Below are 17,493 nucleotides of genomic sequence, written 5' to 3' on the forward strand. Positions count from 1 at the left end.
GCAGCCCGCGGCACCGCCCGCTGCCCCGCCGTGCGCACGCGTGCCCGCGCACTGCCTGCCGGGAGTTGTAGTTTCGGTGCGGCGGGCCCAGCAAGTCCAGTGGCTTCGCTCCGGTACCGCGGCGCCGAGGGCCGAGGCGGAAGCGGGGCGGCCACCCCCGGGGTCGAGGGCGCAGGGTCAGCGGTCGCGGGGCGCCAACCAGGGGCGCGGGGCTTTGGAAGTGCGCTTGCGCCTTGATAGGCCCCAGGGGAGGAGGCAGGGCAAGGCCAGGCGAGGTGGCCAGTGGTCCGGGCATCCAGCCTGGAAGATGCACAAGAGGAAGGGACCCTCGGGACCGCCCGGCCGAGGTGCCGCCGCCGCCCGCCAGGTAAGTCTATACCCCACGGCCCCGCCTAGGGAACCTTTCCCACCCCTATCACAGGTTCAGAGGAGGGCCCCACCCCCCAGAGGAACTGGATCACCACCCCCAGGTGAGCCCTGGTCCTGCCCTCCAGATGAGGTTCTGCCCCCAAAGGGGGGCCTAGTGGCCCTGGCTCCCCAGCTCCTCAGCTCTTGGCGCCCCGCCCTAGGCTCAGGGCCACCTGTTGCCTAAGCCTCTCCAGTTTGGGAGGGGAAGGCCTCGGATCTGGGGTAAGGATAGTTACTGCACTTATGGTGTGAATGCGCATGGAACCTCGCATCAGCCAGGCCAAGTCTGACTTTGTATCCCCACTGTGCAGATGAGGACACTGAGGCTCAGAGAGGTGAAGACAGCTTTCCAAGGTCACAGGGATTAACAGTTTGGCCAGAGCTAAGTGTAAAATCCAGAGCTGCTGCCATGAGCCCGTGGAACTGTGTCTGGGCCTCCTTTTCCCTCCTCCACCTCTTCTGCCCCGGGCCCCTGGAGAGTTTGATTTTTCTTAGCTTTGCTGGAAGGAGCCCAGGCCACAGTTTGGTGCCTGCCAACCTGGAGTTCCCTGGTGGCCTCTGCGTGTTGGACACTCAGCTTCATAGCTCTCACACCTCAGTTTCCTCATCTGTAAAATGGAGGCCCTAAGAGCCCCTATGGGCTCACAGTTGTGAAAATTCATGGGGATAGTTTACGGGAAGTGCTAGAACCTAACATTCAATGAGTGTAACTTCATCATGACTGTTGAAAGGAGCCATACATAATGGCCAGTATTTGCCCATTTTGACCCACCTAAAAGGCCATTTTGTGTAGTTCAGCATAATATTGTCACATCATTCTCTGGGACAGGTTAGGAAGACGGGTCTGTTACATGATGAAAACCCCACTTTCCGTTTCTGTGTTGTCTGGGCTTCCGTTTGCTCTTGATGCCTCCGGCCTTCCTTCGTGGCCCCTCAGCTGCGTGTGCTAGAAGGAAAAGCCCGGGTGTATGGAGATGGCTTCGCTCTGGGCGGGGTGTGGGGCCTGTCATCCCCGCTAGCTCGGTCTGCAGCACATCAGGGGCATGGGCTCGGAGCAGGGGGCAGGATCTCTCTGCCTGCCCTTTGCCCCGTGTTGATCTATGCCAGAGGGCCTGGCCCAGCGTGGGGCACCTGTTGCCTTCTCAGCCCATTCCAGCCTCCTGGCACTCCCCAGGGGAAGTAGCTTTTCCTCGGAGGCCTGGGGTTCCTTCTTCCTGGCTGCCTCTGGCTAGGTGGGGTGCATTTCAAGGTCTAACTGGACCCTTGCTGTCCCTCAGCTGGGCCTGCTGGTTGACCTCTCCCCAGAGGGCCTGATGATCCCCGAGGATGGAGTTAACGATGAGGAACTGGAGGCTGAGTTCTTGGCCTTGGTGGGGGGCCAGCCCCAAGTCCTGGAGAAGCTTAAAGGCAAAGGTGAGACTCTCGCCACACCCCTGAACGTTCTCAGAGTGACTGTTGTGGGCAGGACTCAGCCCGGGGCTCTGGGGAGAAGGGGGAAAGGAGACAGAGAAGGTCTCTGCCCTCCTGGAACCCACAGCCTGGGTTAAGTGATCAACCCTGGACCCAGAGTGAGGGTTCAAATCCCATTCGTGCCACTTACTGGCTGTGTGACTCGTTGAGTCCCGGCACCTGTGCGAGCCTTGGTTTCCCTGTCTGTAAAATGGGAATCATAACTGCACTTAGTCACAGGAGTTCACCTTCTCGTGTTTGTAAAGTACGTCACACGGGGTCTCGCATTTCCTCCAACACGTTGTCCCGTGATCAGAGCTGGGGTGAGGGAGGCACAGAGCAATGGGAGGGACCTGTGCACTGGGCCACAATAAGGAGGGCCAGGAAAAGAGCTAGGAAGGGCTTCTGGGAGGGGCCTCAGCACCTGCAAAGCGCCCCCCCCATGGGAGGTGACGGGGTCACCAACCCTGCAGCGGGGTTTGGGGCAGAGGGAACCTTTATACTTGTTAGCTGATGCAGTCCCTCCTCATCATTAACGGATTCCACATTTGCAAATCCACCAATGGGCTGAACATTATTTGCAACACCAAAATCACTACACAGGGAGGTTTTGCAATTACTTGCGGGCATGCACAGAGCTGCAGAGAGTTTGAGTGGCTCACTTTCCATGTTCCCAACTCAGGGAGAGCAAGCTGACGCTCTGCCGTCTTGTCTCAGGGCTTTAAGTAAACGAGTGTCCTTCTCACGGTCTGTGTAAGGTTGTGCATTTTTCTCGTTGTCGCTGCTTTTGCTGTTCAAAAGGGCACCAAAGCTTGGTGCTCGGGGCCATCTCCTGCCTTGAAGAGCAAGTCTGTGACGTGCCTTATGGAGGCAATAACGTTACCGGATAAGTTTCATTCAGACATGAGTCACTGTGCCGTCAACCTTGAGTTTGATGTTACCAAATCAACGATACCTATTTAAAAAGGCATAGTGAGATAGAAGCACCCAGTAAGCAAGGTTGTGCATTGACTGGTTGATGAAAATGTTGTGCCCAGAGGCTCATGGGATCCTAACCTTGTATTTCCTCTAGTGGCCAAGGTCCAGTCTTGGCTAAGTCAGTGTTTGGGGTGATTTTATAGAAGGTAGTTACTGCTAATAATGAGAATAATTCAAATGACAAAGTGCTGATGAGGGAGAAACTGTTGGCCTCATCTAATCAGTCAGAAGACTGAGGCCCAGGGAGGTCACGTGACTTGCCCAGGGTCTCACAGTGAGCAAGCTTCAGAGCCAGGGTTGGAAGTCAGGCTTGAAAAGCAAGAGATGAGGCTGGAAGGGTCAGCAGGATCGTGCCTGGTGGGCCTGGTGGGTGCCTTGGAAGGACTGGGCAGGGGACATGCTGCCCTGTTCTTTGGGGCCCTGGGTAACTGGGACAGGAACCTGGGGACTCTTTTTTTTAATGTTTATTTATTTTTGAGAGAGAGAGAGAGAGACAGAGACAGAGCATGAGCAGAGAAGGGGCAGAGAGAGGGAGAGAGATACAAATCTGAGGCAGGCTTCAGGCTCTGAGCCATCAGCACAGAGCCCAATGTGGGGCTTGAACCCTCCCATCGCGAGATCATGACCTGAGCAGAAGTCGGATGCCTAACCTACTGAGCCACCCAGGCGCCCCCTGGGGACTCTTGAAGGATCCCAGTCCATCTGGGGCCTCTCCTTGCCACCAGGTCCCCTGCCCATGGAGGCCATTGAGAAGATGGCCAGCCTGTGCATGAGAGACCCGGATGAGGAGGAAGGTACCGACGAGGAGGATGTGGAGGCTGACGATGACTTGCTGGTGAGCACCCAGGGCAGGGCAGGGGGCCTCCGTGCTGGCATTGCCCCACACGGAAGCCCCTCACTCCTGGCCTGTGGCCGTGTGTCCCTGCAGGCAGAACTAAACGAGGTCCTTGGGGAGGAGCAGAAGTCTTCGGAGTCCCGCCCTTCTGTGGCTCAGGTATAGCCCCACAACCTGCTCCCGGTAGCGCAGGGTTCTAGGCCCTCCCTTGCTCCTCAGCCATGTTACCTTGGGCAGGTGCCATGACACCTCTGAGACCCAGTTCCCTGCACCCGCAACGACATTGAGGATTTCTGCCAGGCGGGGGGCGGGGACGGCTGGCCCCGGGCACCGTGCCTGCTCTGTGAGCTCCTGGGGCCAGCCCAAGTGGGGTCACCACCCTGAGCATGCCCCCTGTCCCTCCTGCAGCCCAAGACCACAGCCCTCAGCCCTGGGATAGAGGCCACCTTGCTGGAGAGGCTGGCCCTCTACCAGAGGGCGATTGAGAGCGCTCAGCAAGCTGGGGATGGAGCCAAGATGCGGCGCTACGACCGGGGGCTGAAGGTGAGCGGGCGGGCGATCACGGGAGGGGCGCGGGGACCCTACCTCTGACCCCACCGCACTCAGCTCTGGGTCCCTCCGAAACCTGCTTCCCGCCTTCCCCCAGACACTCGAAAACCTGCTGGCCTCCGTCCGGAAGGGAAACGCCATCGACGAAGAGGACATCCCACCGCCCGTGGCAGTGGGGAAGGGCCCAGCAGCCGTGCCCGGCCACGCGCCCCCACCCACCCCGCTGCCAGCCTCCACCAGCCAGCCAGCCCCGGAGTCCAGGGTCACGGTCGAAGGCCTACCTTCCTCTGCCGGGGCCTCATCCACAGGCTCGGCTAAGCCCCAGCTCCCGCCAGGTAGGCCAGGGGCAGGGCTGGGCTGAACTGGGAGGTCGCAGGCATGCTCTTTATCGAGCCTTGGCGGGCCCTGCGCTGTCTGTTTGATGTTATCAACGCCCCTCCCCTTTCTAGATCCTCACGTCTCTGGAGTTCATGAATACCGTTTTTTAGGCGGTACAACGTGACATTGGCCCTCTGAACCATTTTTCAGCGTGCAGTGGAGTGGCGTGTAGCACATCTGCCACTTCTTCTGTTTCCAAAAATTGTCCATCAAACAAAACTCTGTTCCCGTGAGACACTAGCTCCCTAGTTCTGCTCCCCTGGCCGCCCCCCCCCACGGCCGCCATCTGCTCTCTCTGACTCTGCCTCTCCTAGGTACGTCTCGTAAGTGGGACGACACCCTAGTTGTCCTTCGGTTCCAGCTTCTTTGACACAGTGTCACGTTGCGGTGTGTGTCAAGATTCTGCTCCTTTTGAGCACTGACGTTCTCACACGGAGGAGTTGTGTGTGGATCTTTCCCCAACCCTCAGCTTGTCTGTCTTCTAAACTCGCCTGTGGGCTTGTTCAAGCCCCACGTCGGGCTCTGTGCCGGGGGGGGGGGGGGGGGGGGGGGGGGGGGGGGGGCGGTGTTCCATCCGCCCTGTGCTAACAGCTCAGAGCCTGGAGCCTGTTCCCATTCTGTGTCTCCCTCTCTCCCTGCTCCTGCCCTGCTCCTGCCCTGCCCCTCCCCTGCTCAGGCTGTTTGTCTCTTTCTCAAAGATAAATAAACACTAACAAAATGTTTTGAGGGGCTCTTGAGTGGCTCAGTCAGTTATCAAGTCATGATCTCACGGTTCGTGGATTTGAGCCCCGTGTGGGGCTCTGTGCTGACAGCCCTGAGCCTGCCTGGAGTGGCTTCAGATTCTGTGTCTCCTCCTCTCTCTCTGCCCCTCCCCTGCTCGTGCTCTGTCTCTCTCAAAAATAAACAATAATAATTAAACAAAGGGAAGTTGGGAAAGAATGAACAGGGAAACGGGAATTCATTCGTAGAGTGGACCCAGCCCCAGCCACGTCAATATAGATGCCGTGCCAATAAAATGTTACTCTTGGTATATAAAAATTCTTTAGCAGAACATCTGATGTATTTAGGCTTTGTTCAGTGCTATGCGAATAATACCAATGATTCAACCTGGAAGAGTGTTTTTGTTTCCCTTTTTTTTTTTTTTTTTTTGAGACGGAGCACAAGTGGGAGAGGGGTGGGGGGGGAGAGAGCGAAAGAGAGAGAGAATCTTAAGCTATCAGTGTGACCTCGATTTCACAACCCTGGGATAATGACCTGAGCCCAAATCAAGCGTCAGATGGATGCTCAGCCGACTCGACCACTCAGGCCCCCCTGGAGGGGTATTTTCTTAACTCTGAGAGACTTGCAGTGATAGGAATTAAAACCGATCAAATGTCAAAGCTCTTGCTTCAACCCACGGATACCTTTTCAGGCAACTACACCTAAACTTAAAGCTGTAAGTGCAGTTGTCAGTCTGAAAAAGCACAACGCATGGAGCTTTCCAGATGTTTCTAGGATTTGTGGACCCTGGTGGTGTAAGTGCAAAAGTGCTTTGTTTTTTTATACCGAAAATTGCACCGATTACTTTTAATTTAGATATACTTACCCTGAAAACCTGTTGGACATGTTATTTGATACTATAACATAGCGTTTAAAAAGCAATTTAGGAGGGGCAACTGGGTGGCTCAGTTGGTTGAGCATCCAACTTTGGCTCAGGTCATGATCTCACAGTTCATGGGTTCGAGCCCCGTGTTGGGCTCTGTGCTGACAGCTCAGAGCCTGGATCCTGCTTCCGATTCTGTGTGTCCCTCTCTCTCTGCCCCTCCCCTGCTCATGATCTATCTCTCTCTGTCTCTCAAAAATAAATAAATGTTAAGAACATTTTTTTTTAATTTAGAGGCGCCTGGGTGGCTCAGTCAATTGAGCATCCAGCTTTGGCTCAGGTCACAATCTCACGGTTTGTGGGTTTGAGCCCTGCATTGGGCTCTGTGCTGATAGCTCAGAGCCTGGAACCTGCTTCAGATTCTGTGCATGTGTGTATCTTTCTCTCTGCCCCTCCCTGGTTTGTGCTCTGTCTCTCTCTCAAAAATAAATAAAAACATTAAAAAATATAAAATTAAGATGAATAATTTTATTATTATATTCTGTAATGTATTTATTTTGAGAGAGAGCATGCACATGAGAGAATCCCAAGCAGCTTCCGCAATGTCAGTGTGGAGCCCACCATGGGGCTCACCCTCACGAGCAGTGAGATCATGACCTGAGCCAAAATCAAGAGTCGGATGCTTTTTTTTTTAATTTTTTTCTTAATGTTTTATTTATTTTTGTTACAGAGAGAGACAGAGCATGAGAGGGGGAGGGGCAGAGAGAGAAGGAGACACAGAACAGGAAGCAGGCTCCAGGCTCTGAGCTAGCTGTCAGCACAGAGCCTGACGCGGGGCTCGAACCCACAAATGTGAGATCTGACCTGAGCTGAAGTCGGAGGCTTAACCGACTGAGCCACCCAGGCACGCCAAGAGGAATCATTTTAGGTGCCACGTTAACAATGCATCAGGGTACTATGTCAGGTTTTTCAAAACTTCCTTGGGGGCAAGACAGCAATGGCTCCAGAGACTGCCAGTCCCAGGGTGGAGTCCCCGTCACACTGTTTTGGTGAGGCGACATCACCTCTCAGCCTTGGTTCTCACAGCTGTAAGTCAGACCTAAGGGACCGCCTTTGTGGTGACGATTAAACAGGACTGGTTCGTACACTGTTCCCCCTTCCAGGTCCCTGCAGCCCTGGCCCCCTGGCCCAGTTGCAGAGCCGCCAGCGGGAGTATAAATTGGCCGCCCTCCACGCCAAGCAGCAGGGAGATACCGCCACTGCCGCTAGACACTTCCGTGTGGCCAAGGTGCGTCCTGAGCGGTGGCCAGGGTAGGAGGAAGACCCGGTGCTCCCGACTTTGCAAAGAACTGGAGCTCTGTGGTCAGACAGGCCCATATTTGAGTCCTGACTCTTAGTCACTCTATAACCTGTAGTTTTCTGTATCTCTTAAAGCCCCAGTTTACCCTGTCTGTGAAATGGACGTAAATATTTGAAGGGGTTCAGGCAAGGTGGTGCAGAGGAATGGACAGAGGCTCCCCTCAAGGTCCTGGCCCCCAAGTGCAGCCTCTTCCCCTAATCTCCTTCTTTTTCTCAGAGCTTTGATGCTGTCTTGGAGGCCCTGAGCCGGGGGGAGCCTGTGGACCTGTCCCGCCTGCCGCCTCCCCCTGGTGAGGACCCCACCCTTACCCAGCCTTCGGGATGCGCTGCCGCCACCCTCACGGGTCACCTGGGAACCCCCTTCAGGTCACTCCACCTGGGTGGTGGTGGTGGTGGGATCCCCAAGCAAACCCCTCACTGGATCAGACCTCTCTGCCCTCAGACCAGCTGCCCCCGGACCCCCCATCGCCATCACCACAGCCTCCAGCTCCCAGCACGATGCCCTCCACGCCAGGTAGGCTCCTGGCAACCTGTGTGGTGGGCAGGCTAGGGCAACAAGTCTCTCCTTCCCGAGACCCTTACCCCTGCCCCCCTCCTCCCCCTCACCCCCGTCTGGCCCAGAGGTCCTGCCACCTCCACGGACCCTCCTGGAGGCACTGGAGCAACGGATGGAGCGGTACCACGTGGCCGCAGCCCAGGCCAAGACCAAAGGGGACCAGCGGAAGGCTCGCATGCACGAACGCATCGTCAAGGTGCGTGGGGGCCCTGCGGGCAGGTGGGCAGCCCCTGGAGGCCTTGCCCAGGCGAGCCCTGATGCCATGTCTGCCACAGCAATACCAAGATGCCATCCGGGCCCACAAGGCTGGCCGAGCAGTGGACGTGACCGAGCTGCCAGTGCCCCCAGGTAGGCACTGCCCCTCCCCCAGCCTCTGAGCCTTTGTAGCTGCTATTCTGTCTGACCGTTCAGGCCCAGGGGGCTGTTTGCTCCGCATTCAGGAACTCTGAAAACTTGTCCCTTAATTGGTACCCTAAAAGTTGAGTCACAATAGGAGCATTTATACCACGGAAATTGGCAGATGCTGGACATCAGGGGGTTTTATTTGGAGCTCCTGTTCCCCAGCCCTACTGCCGTCTGTCTGATTCCTCCATTTCTTCTCTGTTCGACTCCTTATGCATCGGCTCTGCTCAGCCTCCTGTCGGCCCCTCCTCCCCCGGGGGTTGGGGGCCTCTTCTGGGTTCTCAGAGCTGCCTGTGCGTCCCCCGGGAGTGAAGTTCTGTCTCAGCACCGTGGTCCCCCAGGAATCCCTCCCTCCAGGCCCATGATCATCTATTGTGCCTGGTACCCCTCCTCACCCAGTGCCATCGGGGCCTGGGTCCCTCCCTCCTGACCGGGCCCTGACTGGCCGCCCAGGCTTCCCCCCCATCCAGGGCCTGGAGGCCACTGAGCCCACCCAGCAGAGCCTGGTGGGGGTCCTGGAGACAGCCATGAAGTTGGCCAACCAGGAGGAAGGTGCAGATGATGACGACGATGAAGAACCTAAGAAGGTATGAGGGGCTGGGGTCTTGGGGGGAGGCAGGGATGTGGCCGCCAAGCCCTGACAGAGGCTGGGAAAAGCTGGCCTCCCTCCTGGCCTCCTGGCCCGGCCGCTTCCCGGCTGTGCAGCCATGGGCAAGTCATTTTGCTCTCCGATCCCACCTCCTCATCTGTAAAGTGGGCGCAGGGGGCGTGCCCAGCACTGTAAGGATTCATTGCGAATGAGACTCTCTGGAGCATTCGGCGCCGAGGAAATAGAAACGAAGACAATCACCCTTGTCAGTACCGGGGCCTGCCCCCTTGGGGAGTAGAGCATCCTGGGTGCTGGAACAGCTCTGCCTCCCGCTCCGTCTCTCAACAGCCCACCAGCCCTCCGGCCCCCACGGCCCAGCCCAAGGCCCCACCCTCAAGGGCACCCCAGTCAGGCTCCACCCCAGCAGCCAAAGCAGCCCCCAAGGGCACATCCACCAGAGGTAGGTGTGCCCTCCCCTCCTGGGCTGCCTGCTGCCTGGCCATGGGCCGGGCAGCACCCACAGACACCCCTGTACCCACAGCCCAGCAGCAGCTGGCCTTCCTGGAGGGCCGTAAGAAGCAGCTCTTGCGGGCTGCGCTGCGAGCCAAGCAGAAGAATGATGTGGAGGGCGCCAAAATGCACCTGCGCCAGGCGAAGGGGCTGGAGCCCATGCTGGAGGCCTCACGCAATGGGCTGCCCGTGGACATCGCCAAGGTGAGCCCTCCTGGCCCGCTGGACCTTCCCAGGCACCCACCAGATGGGCTGTGGCCACTTAGCAGCCATGCAATGTGGACTATATTAGGGTCCAGGTTGAGCTTCTGTAACAAATAGCCCCCCCTCCCCACCTCCCCACTCAGTGGCTGAAAGAAGACAGACCTGTTTCTTGCATGTATTACTCAGGGCAGTCTGGGCTCTGGAAAAGACAAAGCCCTCCAAGACCCAGGTTCCTTCCATATTGTTGCTCTGTCACACCCCAGAAGGTCATCTTTGTCCACGTGGTCAGAGTGGATTGGCGCCCTGTCTGTGTTCGGTCCACGGGAAGCAGTGAGAGAGAGAAAGGGCAAGGCGAGCAGTTCCCTTTATTTTTTTTATTTTATGTTTATATATTATTGAGACAGAGAAACAGAGCATGAGTATGGGAGGGGCAGAGAGAGAAGGAGACACAGAATCCAAAGCAGGCTCCAGGCTCTGAGCTGTCAGCACAGAGCCCAATGCGGGGCTCGAACCCACAAACCATGAGATCATGACCTGAGCTGAAGTCGGACGCTTAACCGACTGAGCCACCCAGGCACCCCAAGCAGTTCCCTTTAAAGGGAATCACATGGTTGCACCTGGCTGCAAGGGATCCTGGGACATGTAGTCTCTGGGCTGTGTGCCTAGCCAGAACTCCATTCCTAGGGAACAGAGGATAAGAATTACATTTGGGGGAAACAGTGAACAGATCTGCCACTTTGTGAGGGACCATCCACTTCTCCCTGAGTACTACTTTTCTCCTCCGGGGAAGAAAGAAGAGCAGGATAGGGGCAAAGCAGTGGTCCAGGAAGGCCTCTCCAAGAAGGGGTTACAGTTCTGTGGGTGGGCCTGTTCATGGCTGACCAGCAGGCCCCTCCCCCACGAGGCTCGTCTCCTCCAGGTGCCCCCTGCCCCTGTCAACAAGGACGACTTCTCTCTGGTCCAGCGGCCTGGCCCAGGTCTGTCTCAGGAGTCTGCCCGGCGCTACGGTGAGCTCACCAAGCTCATAAGGCAGCAGCATGAGGTGAGGTGGGCCCCCAGCCCAGATCAGCAGGCTTCCCTCAGGGTCACGGCCCCCCACCCCTCCCCTCACTGCCTTCTGCTCCTCAGATGTGCCTGAACCACTCCAACCAGTTCACCCACCTGGGCAACATTGCCGAAACCAGCAAGTAAGTACCCCCATCCCCGCCTCTGCCAGACGTCTGTGCCTGCATCCTCCCCCAGGACCAGGGACCTGAGCAAGGCTCTCTTTCTGGCAGATTTGAAAAGCTGGCAGAGGACTGTAAGCGGAGCATGGAGATTCTGAAGCAGGCATTCGCCCGGGGTCTCCCCACGCCCACCGCCCGCTTTGAGCAGAGAACCTTCAGCGTCATCAAGTAAGGCCCTGATGCCCCTTGGTCCCAGATGCCCCTTTGGAGAGAGGTTTGCGCTCCCTAGAAGCCAGCAGAGGACTTGTCTCCAGGGGGAGTTTGATGACACGGTGCAAGCACAGTATATGCAAGGGTCCAGAGGCAGGCATGAGGTATAAGTGAAAGGTGGTGGTGGGGTGCTCCCAGCCACACCCTGGGAAATGGGAGGGACCTAGCGAGTGCAGAGACGTGCCTTGTCCCCAGCCTTGGGCGAGCCCTCAGCGGGGTTGGTATTGGTCCCGCTCCTGTGAAGCCTTCCCACAGCCTGGGGAATTGGGGTCATTTTTCCCACTTACAGATGAGGTTAGGCACAGCCACTGCAATAACCTAGGATGCCCCACCCCCTTTCCTGAACTCCCCCACATCTGCATAGTCTGGCTCCCCATCAGCTTGTTTCCACCTGCTGTCTCTACTTTGCTGCCCTCCTGCCACACAGGCCTGCTTTTGGTCCCTCAGACAAACCAAGCGTGTTCACCCTCACCCTCAGGGCCTTTGCACTGGCTGTTTCCTCTGCCCAGACCCTCTTCCCCAGGCCTCCGCGTGGTAGCACCTTCTTGGCATCAGAATCACCTACAATGTCACCTCCCTTGACTCCGTCTAAATCAGCCCGTCCTGAGTGTACTGCACTCTCTTCCCCATTTTTAATTTTCTGCAGAATTGCTTTGCCTCTCTGTTTATATATGCATCGGTCTTCTGTTCACTCAGCTAGCGTGGGCTCCATGAGCACAAGGATGGGGTCTGTTACACTTACTTCTTTGTCCCTAGCAGTGAGGACACCAGTGAGCACCTAGAAATATTGTTTCTTAAAACATTTCATAAATATTTATTTTTGAAAGAGTCAGGACAGAGTGCGAGTGGGGGAGAGGCAGAGAAGGAGGGGAGACAGAACCCGAAGCAGGCTCCAGGCTCTGAGCTGTGAGCACAGAGCCCAACGCGGGGCTCGAACCCACGAACTGTGAGATCATGACCTGAGCTGATCCTTAGTCACTCAACCGACCAAGCCCCCCAGGTGCCCCCCCAGAAATATTGTTAAATGAAGGGAAGGTGCCCCAGCGGTGAGGCCACTGGCTGGCGCGAAGTAGGTCCCAGACTGAAGAAAAGTCTCGAGAATGAGTCTTTGGCAGACCTGGACAAAGAACTACAGTCTGTCCAGAGCCTAAAACCGGAGCCCAGACACCCGTGTACCCGCCAAGGCCAGCAGGGGGTGTGTTCGTGGCCCCGCAAAGGGGCAAAGATGCCGGCGGGAATAGGGGCTGATGTGCCTCTATCTCCCCACCTGCCCTTCCGGAAGGATCTTCCCGGACCTCAGCAGCAATGACATGCTCCTGTTCGTTGTGAAGGGCATCAACTTGCCCACGCCCCCAGGTGAGAGCTGCCAGGCAGGGGTCGGGGCCATGGGACTGCTTCCCCGCCCGGCTCTGACCCTCGTTTGCCCGCAGGCCTGTCTCCCAGTGACCTGGATGTCTTTGTTCGGTTTGACTTTCCCTATCCCAACGTGGTACGTGGGGAGCCCAGGAGAGGAAGGATGGGCTCCAGCCTCATCGAGCCGGGAATGGGTGGGCAGGGGTCCAAGGGCAGGCCCCTGAGCCTTCCTGCCTCCTATTTGGCTGTAGGAAGAGGCTCAGAAAGACAAGACCAGTGTGATCAAGAACACCGACTCCCCTGGTGAGCGGAGGAGGGGGCAGCGAGAGGCACCCCCAGCCCTATGCAGAGAGAACCTGAGACAGTAGCCTGACCCCTCCCCCTCTTCCTCTTCGCTCGTTCTCATTCCCCGAGTAGAGTTCAAGGAACAGTTCAAACTCTGCATCAACCGCAGCCACCGGGGCTTCCGAAGGGCCATCCAGACCAAAGGCATCAAATTCGAAGTGGTCCACAAGGGGTGAGCTGGGGGTGCCGGTGCTGGGCGGGACTCTGGGGGAGGGGAGCTGCCCTGGGCCCACCGTCCTGTTCCCCTCCCCCCTCATGCACACAGGGGGCTGTTCAAGACTGACCGGGTGCTGGGCACAGCCCAGCTGAAGCTAGATGCCCTGGAGAGCACGTGCGAGGTCCGGGAGATCCTAGAGGTGAGACGTGGACCTTTGTCCAAAGGCTCCGGCGTGTGGCTGTGTCACTTGTGTGACATCATTCACAAGCTCCCTGCAGGCCCTGGGCCTCCTAGGGGTCTCTTCTGCGGACCCAGCTTCTCCCCCAGGGGGTCCCAGACTTCCGTACTACCCAGCCCTAAGTATTCTCAGCACCCTGCTTCGTTTTGACCAGGGGCTCAGGTCTCGGGAATTATCCTGGTTCTCCCTAATTCCGGCCCCAGGTCCTGGATGGCCGCAGGCCCACCGGGGGGCGGTTGGAGGTGATGGTCCGGATTCGGGAGCCACTGACCGCCCAGCAGTTGGAGACCACGACTGAGAGGTGGCTGGTCATCGACCCCGTGCCAGCAGCCGTGCCCACAGTGAGACTCTGGCCCGCCAGCCACTCCAGGGAGGGAGGCTTGGTTCAAGGCGGGGCCAGGAATCACAAGACTGGTTCTGTCCCCTGAAGCAGGTTGCTGGGCCCAAAGGGAAGGCCCCTCCGGTGCCCGCCCCTTCGAGGGAGCCAGGGAACAGGTAGGTGGCTGGGTCCAGGCATGCTGGGGAGAAGCCCCTTCTCCCTGTTTCAGCCCCTCCTGGACATTGTCCCATCAGGCAAAAATTGTAGCATGTCCCTTCCCGGCTCCCAAATGTCTCCTGGCTCCCCTTCTCCTGAAGCATCCAGTTGAAACTTCTCAGCCTGACACTTAAGATCTTTTGTGATTGGACCATTACCAATATATCCAGTAGTGTTGTCTCACCCCACTTTCTCCTCTTTGTTCATGGTTACCTATACCGAGTTTTCTCTGGCCTCTGGGCTTTTCTGTGTTCTGATGATGCCTGGAGCCCCCCACCCAATACCTGCTCCCCACTCCCCTTCCCAGCTCTAACTCCCTGGCTCCCAGCTTGGCTATGGCCTTCCCTGACCCCTGGGCATGGCGGTTGTCTGAATGCACAGCCCTCAGCCCCGTGGGCTCAGCAGCACCAGGATGGGCCTGGCTCAACTCCTGTTCCCTGGTGCCCAGTGCGTCTGTGAGAATTAATGAGGGGTCAGGGCCGGGGGGGGGGGGGGAGTCCTCGTGGCCCTTCATCCCTCCCTAACTCCATAGGCCGGCCCGGCCCCTGCACAGCCTCAGCGTACTGGCCTTCGATCAAGAGCGGCTGGAGCGGAAGGTGGGTGCCTGCTCTGACGGGCTTGCTGGGGCCGGATTGGGGGTTCAGTAGGCCCTGAACAGGGCCGCCACAGTCCCCAACTCTGCACCCCGCAGATCCTGGCCCTGAGACAGGCGCGGCGGCCGGTGCCCCCGGAGGTGGCCCAGCAGTACCAGGACATCATGCAACGCAGCCAGTGGCAGAGGGCACAGCTGGAGCAGGGGGGCCCGGGCATCCGGAGGGGTAGGGTCTCGGGAAAGGGTGCATGGGGGAGGGCAGGGCCGCAGTCCCCATCCTGACCACCCCCCGTCCCCCGCCCTCAGAGTACGCGGCCCAGCTGGAGCGTCAGCTGCAGTTCTACACAGAGGCGGCCCGGCGTCTGGGCAATGACGGCAGCAGGGTGAGCCGGGCGAGGCCTGGGTGGGCGCTGGGGGGCCAGGGCTGCCCAGGGCTGCCCGCTGACCGCCTCTTGGCCCCCAGGAAGCTGCCAAGGAGGCACTCTACAGGCGGAACCTCGTAGAGAGTGAGGTGAGCGGCCAGCGCGTATGTGTGGGGCATAGGGGGAGGGGTGTGGGGATGGCTGCGGCCATGAGCACCCCCACCCTGACCCCGGCGGCCTCCCCTACAGCTGCAGCGGCTCCGCAGGTGAGGGTTGCCCAAAGCCCTGGCACCGGGAGGAGCAGACCGAGCCACAGCCAGAGAGCAGACAAGCAGACAATCAGCAGACCGTCAGCTCCAGATGGACACGTTCCCCGCTGGGTTCTCCCTGGCCAGGGGCACCGAGGATGGCACCACCAGCCAGCTTGTGCCCCTTGCCCGGGCCTGGCTGGGTGAGCCCTGGAGAGTCCTGTTTGCACAGCCTGGGGTGTCCGGCCCCTGGCCTGCCCCAGACTGCCCCAGAGGTGGGGGGGGGCAGCTAGGACCAAGCCCCGAGGGCCCCTGCAAGCACTTTACTTCCTTTCCCTTCCCAGCCTTAACCCAAAAGCCCACCCACACCCCAAAGAAGCCGCTGAGGTCAGCCAGAGCCTGGCCTGCTCCCCAGGGCTGACACAGGGAATAAACCGCCAGGGCCATGCCTGGCTCACTCTGTCCTGTTTATGTTTCTTGCCCCCACCTTCTGTGGCCAGCTGGGTCTCCCCCTCAGTCCCTCCCGGGGGTTGATGGCAAGATGCCCATGAGAGGGGGCAGCCCGTGGGGAGAGTGCCTGTGAAGGATGTGTTTGATTCACGCATTTGTTCCACGGACACGTGTGAAAGCCTGTGGCCTGCTGGAGGGCGTCTGCCGTAGCCTGTGTGGCCCTCGCTGATGGCCCTGGGTGTGTTCAGGCTTACATGTAGGGTCAGCTCTCATGTGGTGTGGCTCTCAGTGACCCTTCGAAAGCCAGCCCGGCCACTCCCTAGTCACAGGACTTGGACCAGATTACCGTACCCTCTTAGCATCCCGAAGACTCAGTTTCCTCAGCTGGATGCCGGGATGGTGAAGCCCTTCCTGGAAGGTGAAGGGCACCTGGCAGGTGCTGGGCACTCGAAAGGGTTATTAGGCTTTATTGCTGCCATCTCTCCACTTGAGCGGGGAGCGGGGACTGTGTCCGGCAAGGTGGGTGCAGTCTGTGTGCCCCACGTGCGAGCTGCATGCTTGTCTCTCCCGGGGCTCCCTGTGTGCAGACACAGCGCCCTGGCTCCCAGCTTCCTGGCCAGCGCCGGCCAGGTGGTTCAGCCACTGAGGCCTGCGAGAGCCTGGCTGAGGCCCCGGTGGGCACTGTCTCCTCGGTCCATGACCCACTGGGGTCCCAGGGGTCTGGGCTACACTGCTGGGCCCCCCTGTGCTCCGGGGCTCCCTGCCCGTGGCTGGCGTGGCGTTGTGGGTGGCAGCCGGACCAGGACCTGCTCGGGGTTACCTGCCGTGTCCACCACCCTCAGGTGCAGGAGCCCCAGGAAGGCCTCGGGCGCGATGCTGGTCATGTGAAGCCTGTTTGCCCTGAAACCAAGGGGTGGGCGTGAGGGTGGATGCCCAGGAAGGAGAGCCACAACCGTCCTGAACCCCCCAGAGGCCTGCTCAAGTCTACCATAGCTGTCAGGGGCCTCCCTCCCACCCCCAGGACTCACTCTCCCCAGCTGCCGCCCCTCGGGGGCACCTGAGAAAGAGGGCGCGCAGGCGGGGGGTGCTGAGGAAGGCTTCAGGACCCACTTGGCCGATGCGGTTGCCCTGCAGGTGCAGCTCTTCCAGGGCCTCGGGCAGGTCGGGGGGCACGAAGGACAGCTCGTTGTGGCTGAGGTCCAGCACCTGGGTGCAAGGGCAGAGGTTGCCCCCAGGTCTTGAGCCCCAAACCTCTTTTCCCTGGGCGCCTAGCCTGGGCCTTCTGCCCCTCCCCTTCAACGCTGGTGGTGCCACCAGAGTCCTCCCCCTGCCGGTCCCCTCTGGAGCAGGCTGTGATGCAGGCACTGGGGTCCCAGACCGACAGAGACCTGCCTGCTGGGGGAGAGGCCGCCTTGGTCAGCCATTCGCAAAGACCTGGCACCTTCCCACCCTGTCCACCCATCCAGGGCTTTCTAACTAGCATGTTTGTGCCTTGGGCCAGGAGCTGGGCTGTTCTGTGCCCAACGACTGCTCTGATGCCTAGAACGGCGTTTGCGCCCACAGATGCCCTAAACTGTGCCATCAGCAGCAGTGAGAAGGAGCCAGAGGTGCCATGTTCTCTGGGGAGGCGGAGGGACCAGACGGCAGGGACAGCACAGCCCAAGGGCGGAGGCCAGATCTGCCTGACCTGCCTCAGGCCCCTTTGCTGCGCTCTTCAAGGCATCTCAGGGCCTTGAGAGGGGCCGCTGTGAGGCGTGGGGGGGACGGGGAGGGGCTGTGGGGCCAGTGTGGCTTAGCAGCCCGGTGCCTGACCTGCAGGGCCTGGAGTTCATGCCAGGTGCCAGGCCCGATGTCTCCGACCCGGAGCCGGTTGTGCGCCAGGCTGAGCTCCCGCAGCTGGGCCAGGCCGGCCAGCGGCTCGGGCTCCAGGGCCCGCAGCTCGTTGCGCTGCAGCCGCAGGGTTTGCAGGCCGCCAGGC

General features: G+C 59.1%; 2 protein-coding genes across 4 annotated transcripts in view; one reads left to right on the top strand and one right to left on the bottom strand.

The window, feature by feature from the left end:
• Positions 1 to 63: 63 nt before the first annotated feature.
• Positions 64 to 15,527, top strand: CC2D1A (coiled-coil and C2 domain containing 1A). Of its 3 annotated transcripts, none has more exons than XM_029917779.1 (29): positions 64 to 367; positions 1,686 to 1,821; positions 3,561 to 3,670; positions 3,764 to 3,829; positions 4,079 to 4,213; positions 4,317 to 4,554; positions 7,343 to 7,467; positions 7,756 to 7,828; positions 7,981 to 8,052; positions 8,160 to 8,290; positions 8,370 to 8,442; positions 8,950 to 9,083; positions 9,434 to 9,545; positions 9,627 to 9,799; positions 10,719 to 10,841; positions 10,928 to 10,986; positions 11,077 to 11,193; positions 12,518 to 12,591; positions 12,666 to 12,724; positions 12,840 to 12,891; positions 13,006 to 13,105; positions 13,199 to 13,289; positions 13,532 to 13,669; positions 13,759 to 13,823; positions 14,396 to 14,459; positions 14,555 to 14,681; positions 14,762 to 14,838; positions 14,919 to 14,966; positions 15,067 to 15,527. In XM_029917779.1, exons 1-29 carry the CDS (start codon positions 308 to 310, stop codon positions 15,085 to 15,087), a joined length of 2,853 nt encoding a protein of 950 aa, XP_029773639.1. In that variant the 5' UTR covers positions 64 to 307; the 3' UTR covers positions 15,088 to 15,527. The 3 variants fall into 3 exon arrangements, with proteins under 3 accessions (XP_029773639.1, XP_029773640.1, XP_029773641.1); XM_029917780.1 differs by having other exon boundaries at positions 13,762 to 13,823; XM_029917781.1 differs by lacking the exon at positions 1,686 to 1,821.
• A 438-nt stretch (positions 15,528 to 15,965) lies between these two features.
• The window catches only part of PODNL1 (podocan like 1), a 5,003-nt gene continuing 3,475 nt past the window's right edge, over positions 15,966 to 17,493 (bottom strand). The window contains exons 9-11 of the mRNA XM_029917805.1: positions 17,328 to 17,492; positions 16,573 to 16,721; positions 15,966 to 16,415 (exon numbers count right to left, since the gene is read on the bottom strand). Coding sequence (XP_029773665.1) covers positions 16,241 to 16,415; positions 16,573 to 16,721; positions 17,328 to 17,492 — 489 coding nt within the window. The 3' untranslated portion in view covers positions 15,966 to 16,240. The remainder of the gene's footprint in view (positions 16,416 to 16,572; positions 16,722 to 17,327; position 17,493) is intronic.

This window comes from Suricata suricatta, chromosome 12 (assembly GCF_006229205.1).
Source record: "Suricata suricatta isolate VVHF042 chromosome 12, meerkat_22Aug2017_6uvM2_HiC, whole genome shotgun sequence".
Lineage (NCBI taxonomy): Eukaryota > Metazoa > Chordata > Mammalia > Carnivora > Herpestidae > Suricata > Suricata suricatta.

What these genes read in the sequence shown, in the direction of transcription:
- CC2D1A (XM_029917779.1), top strand. Translation starts at nt 308, where the DNA reads ATGCACAAGAGGAAGGGACCCTCGGGACCGCCCGGCCGAGGTGCCGCC. An exon ending in GACACTTCCGTGTGGCCAAG is followed by an intron (nt 7,468 to 7,755) that starts GTGCGTCCTGAG and finishes TCTTTTTCTCAG; the next exon opens with AGCTTTGATGCTGTCTTGGA. An exon ending in ACGATGAAGAACCTAAGAAG is followed by an intron (nt 9,084 to 9,433) that starts GTATGAGGGGCT and finishes GTCTCTCAACAG; the next exon opens with CCCACCAGCCCTCCGGCCCC.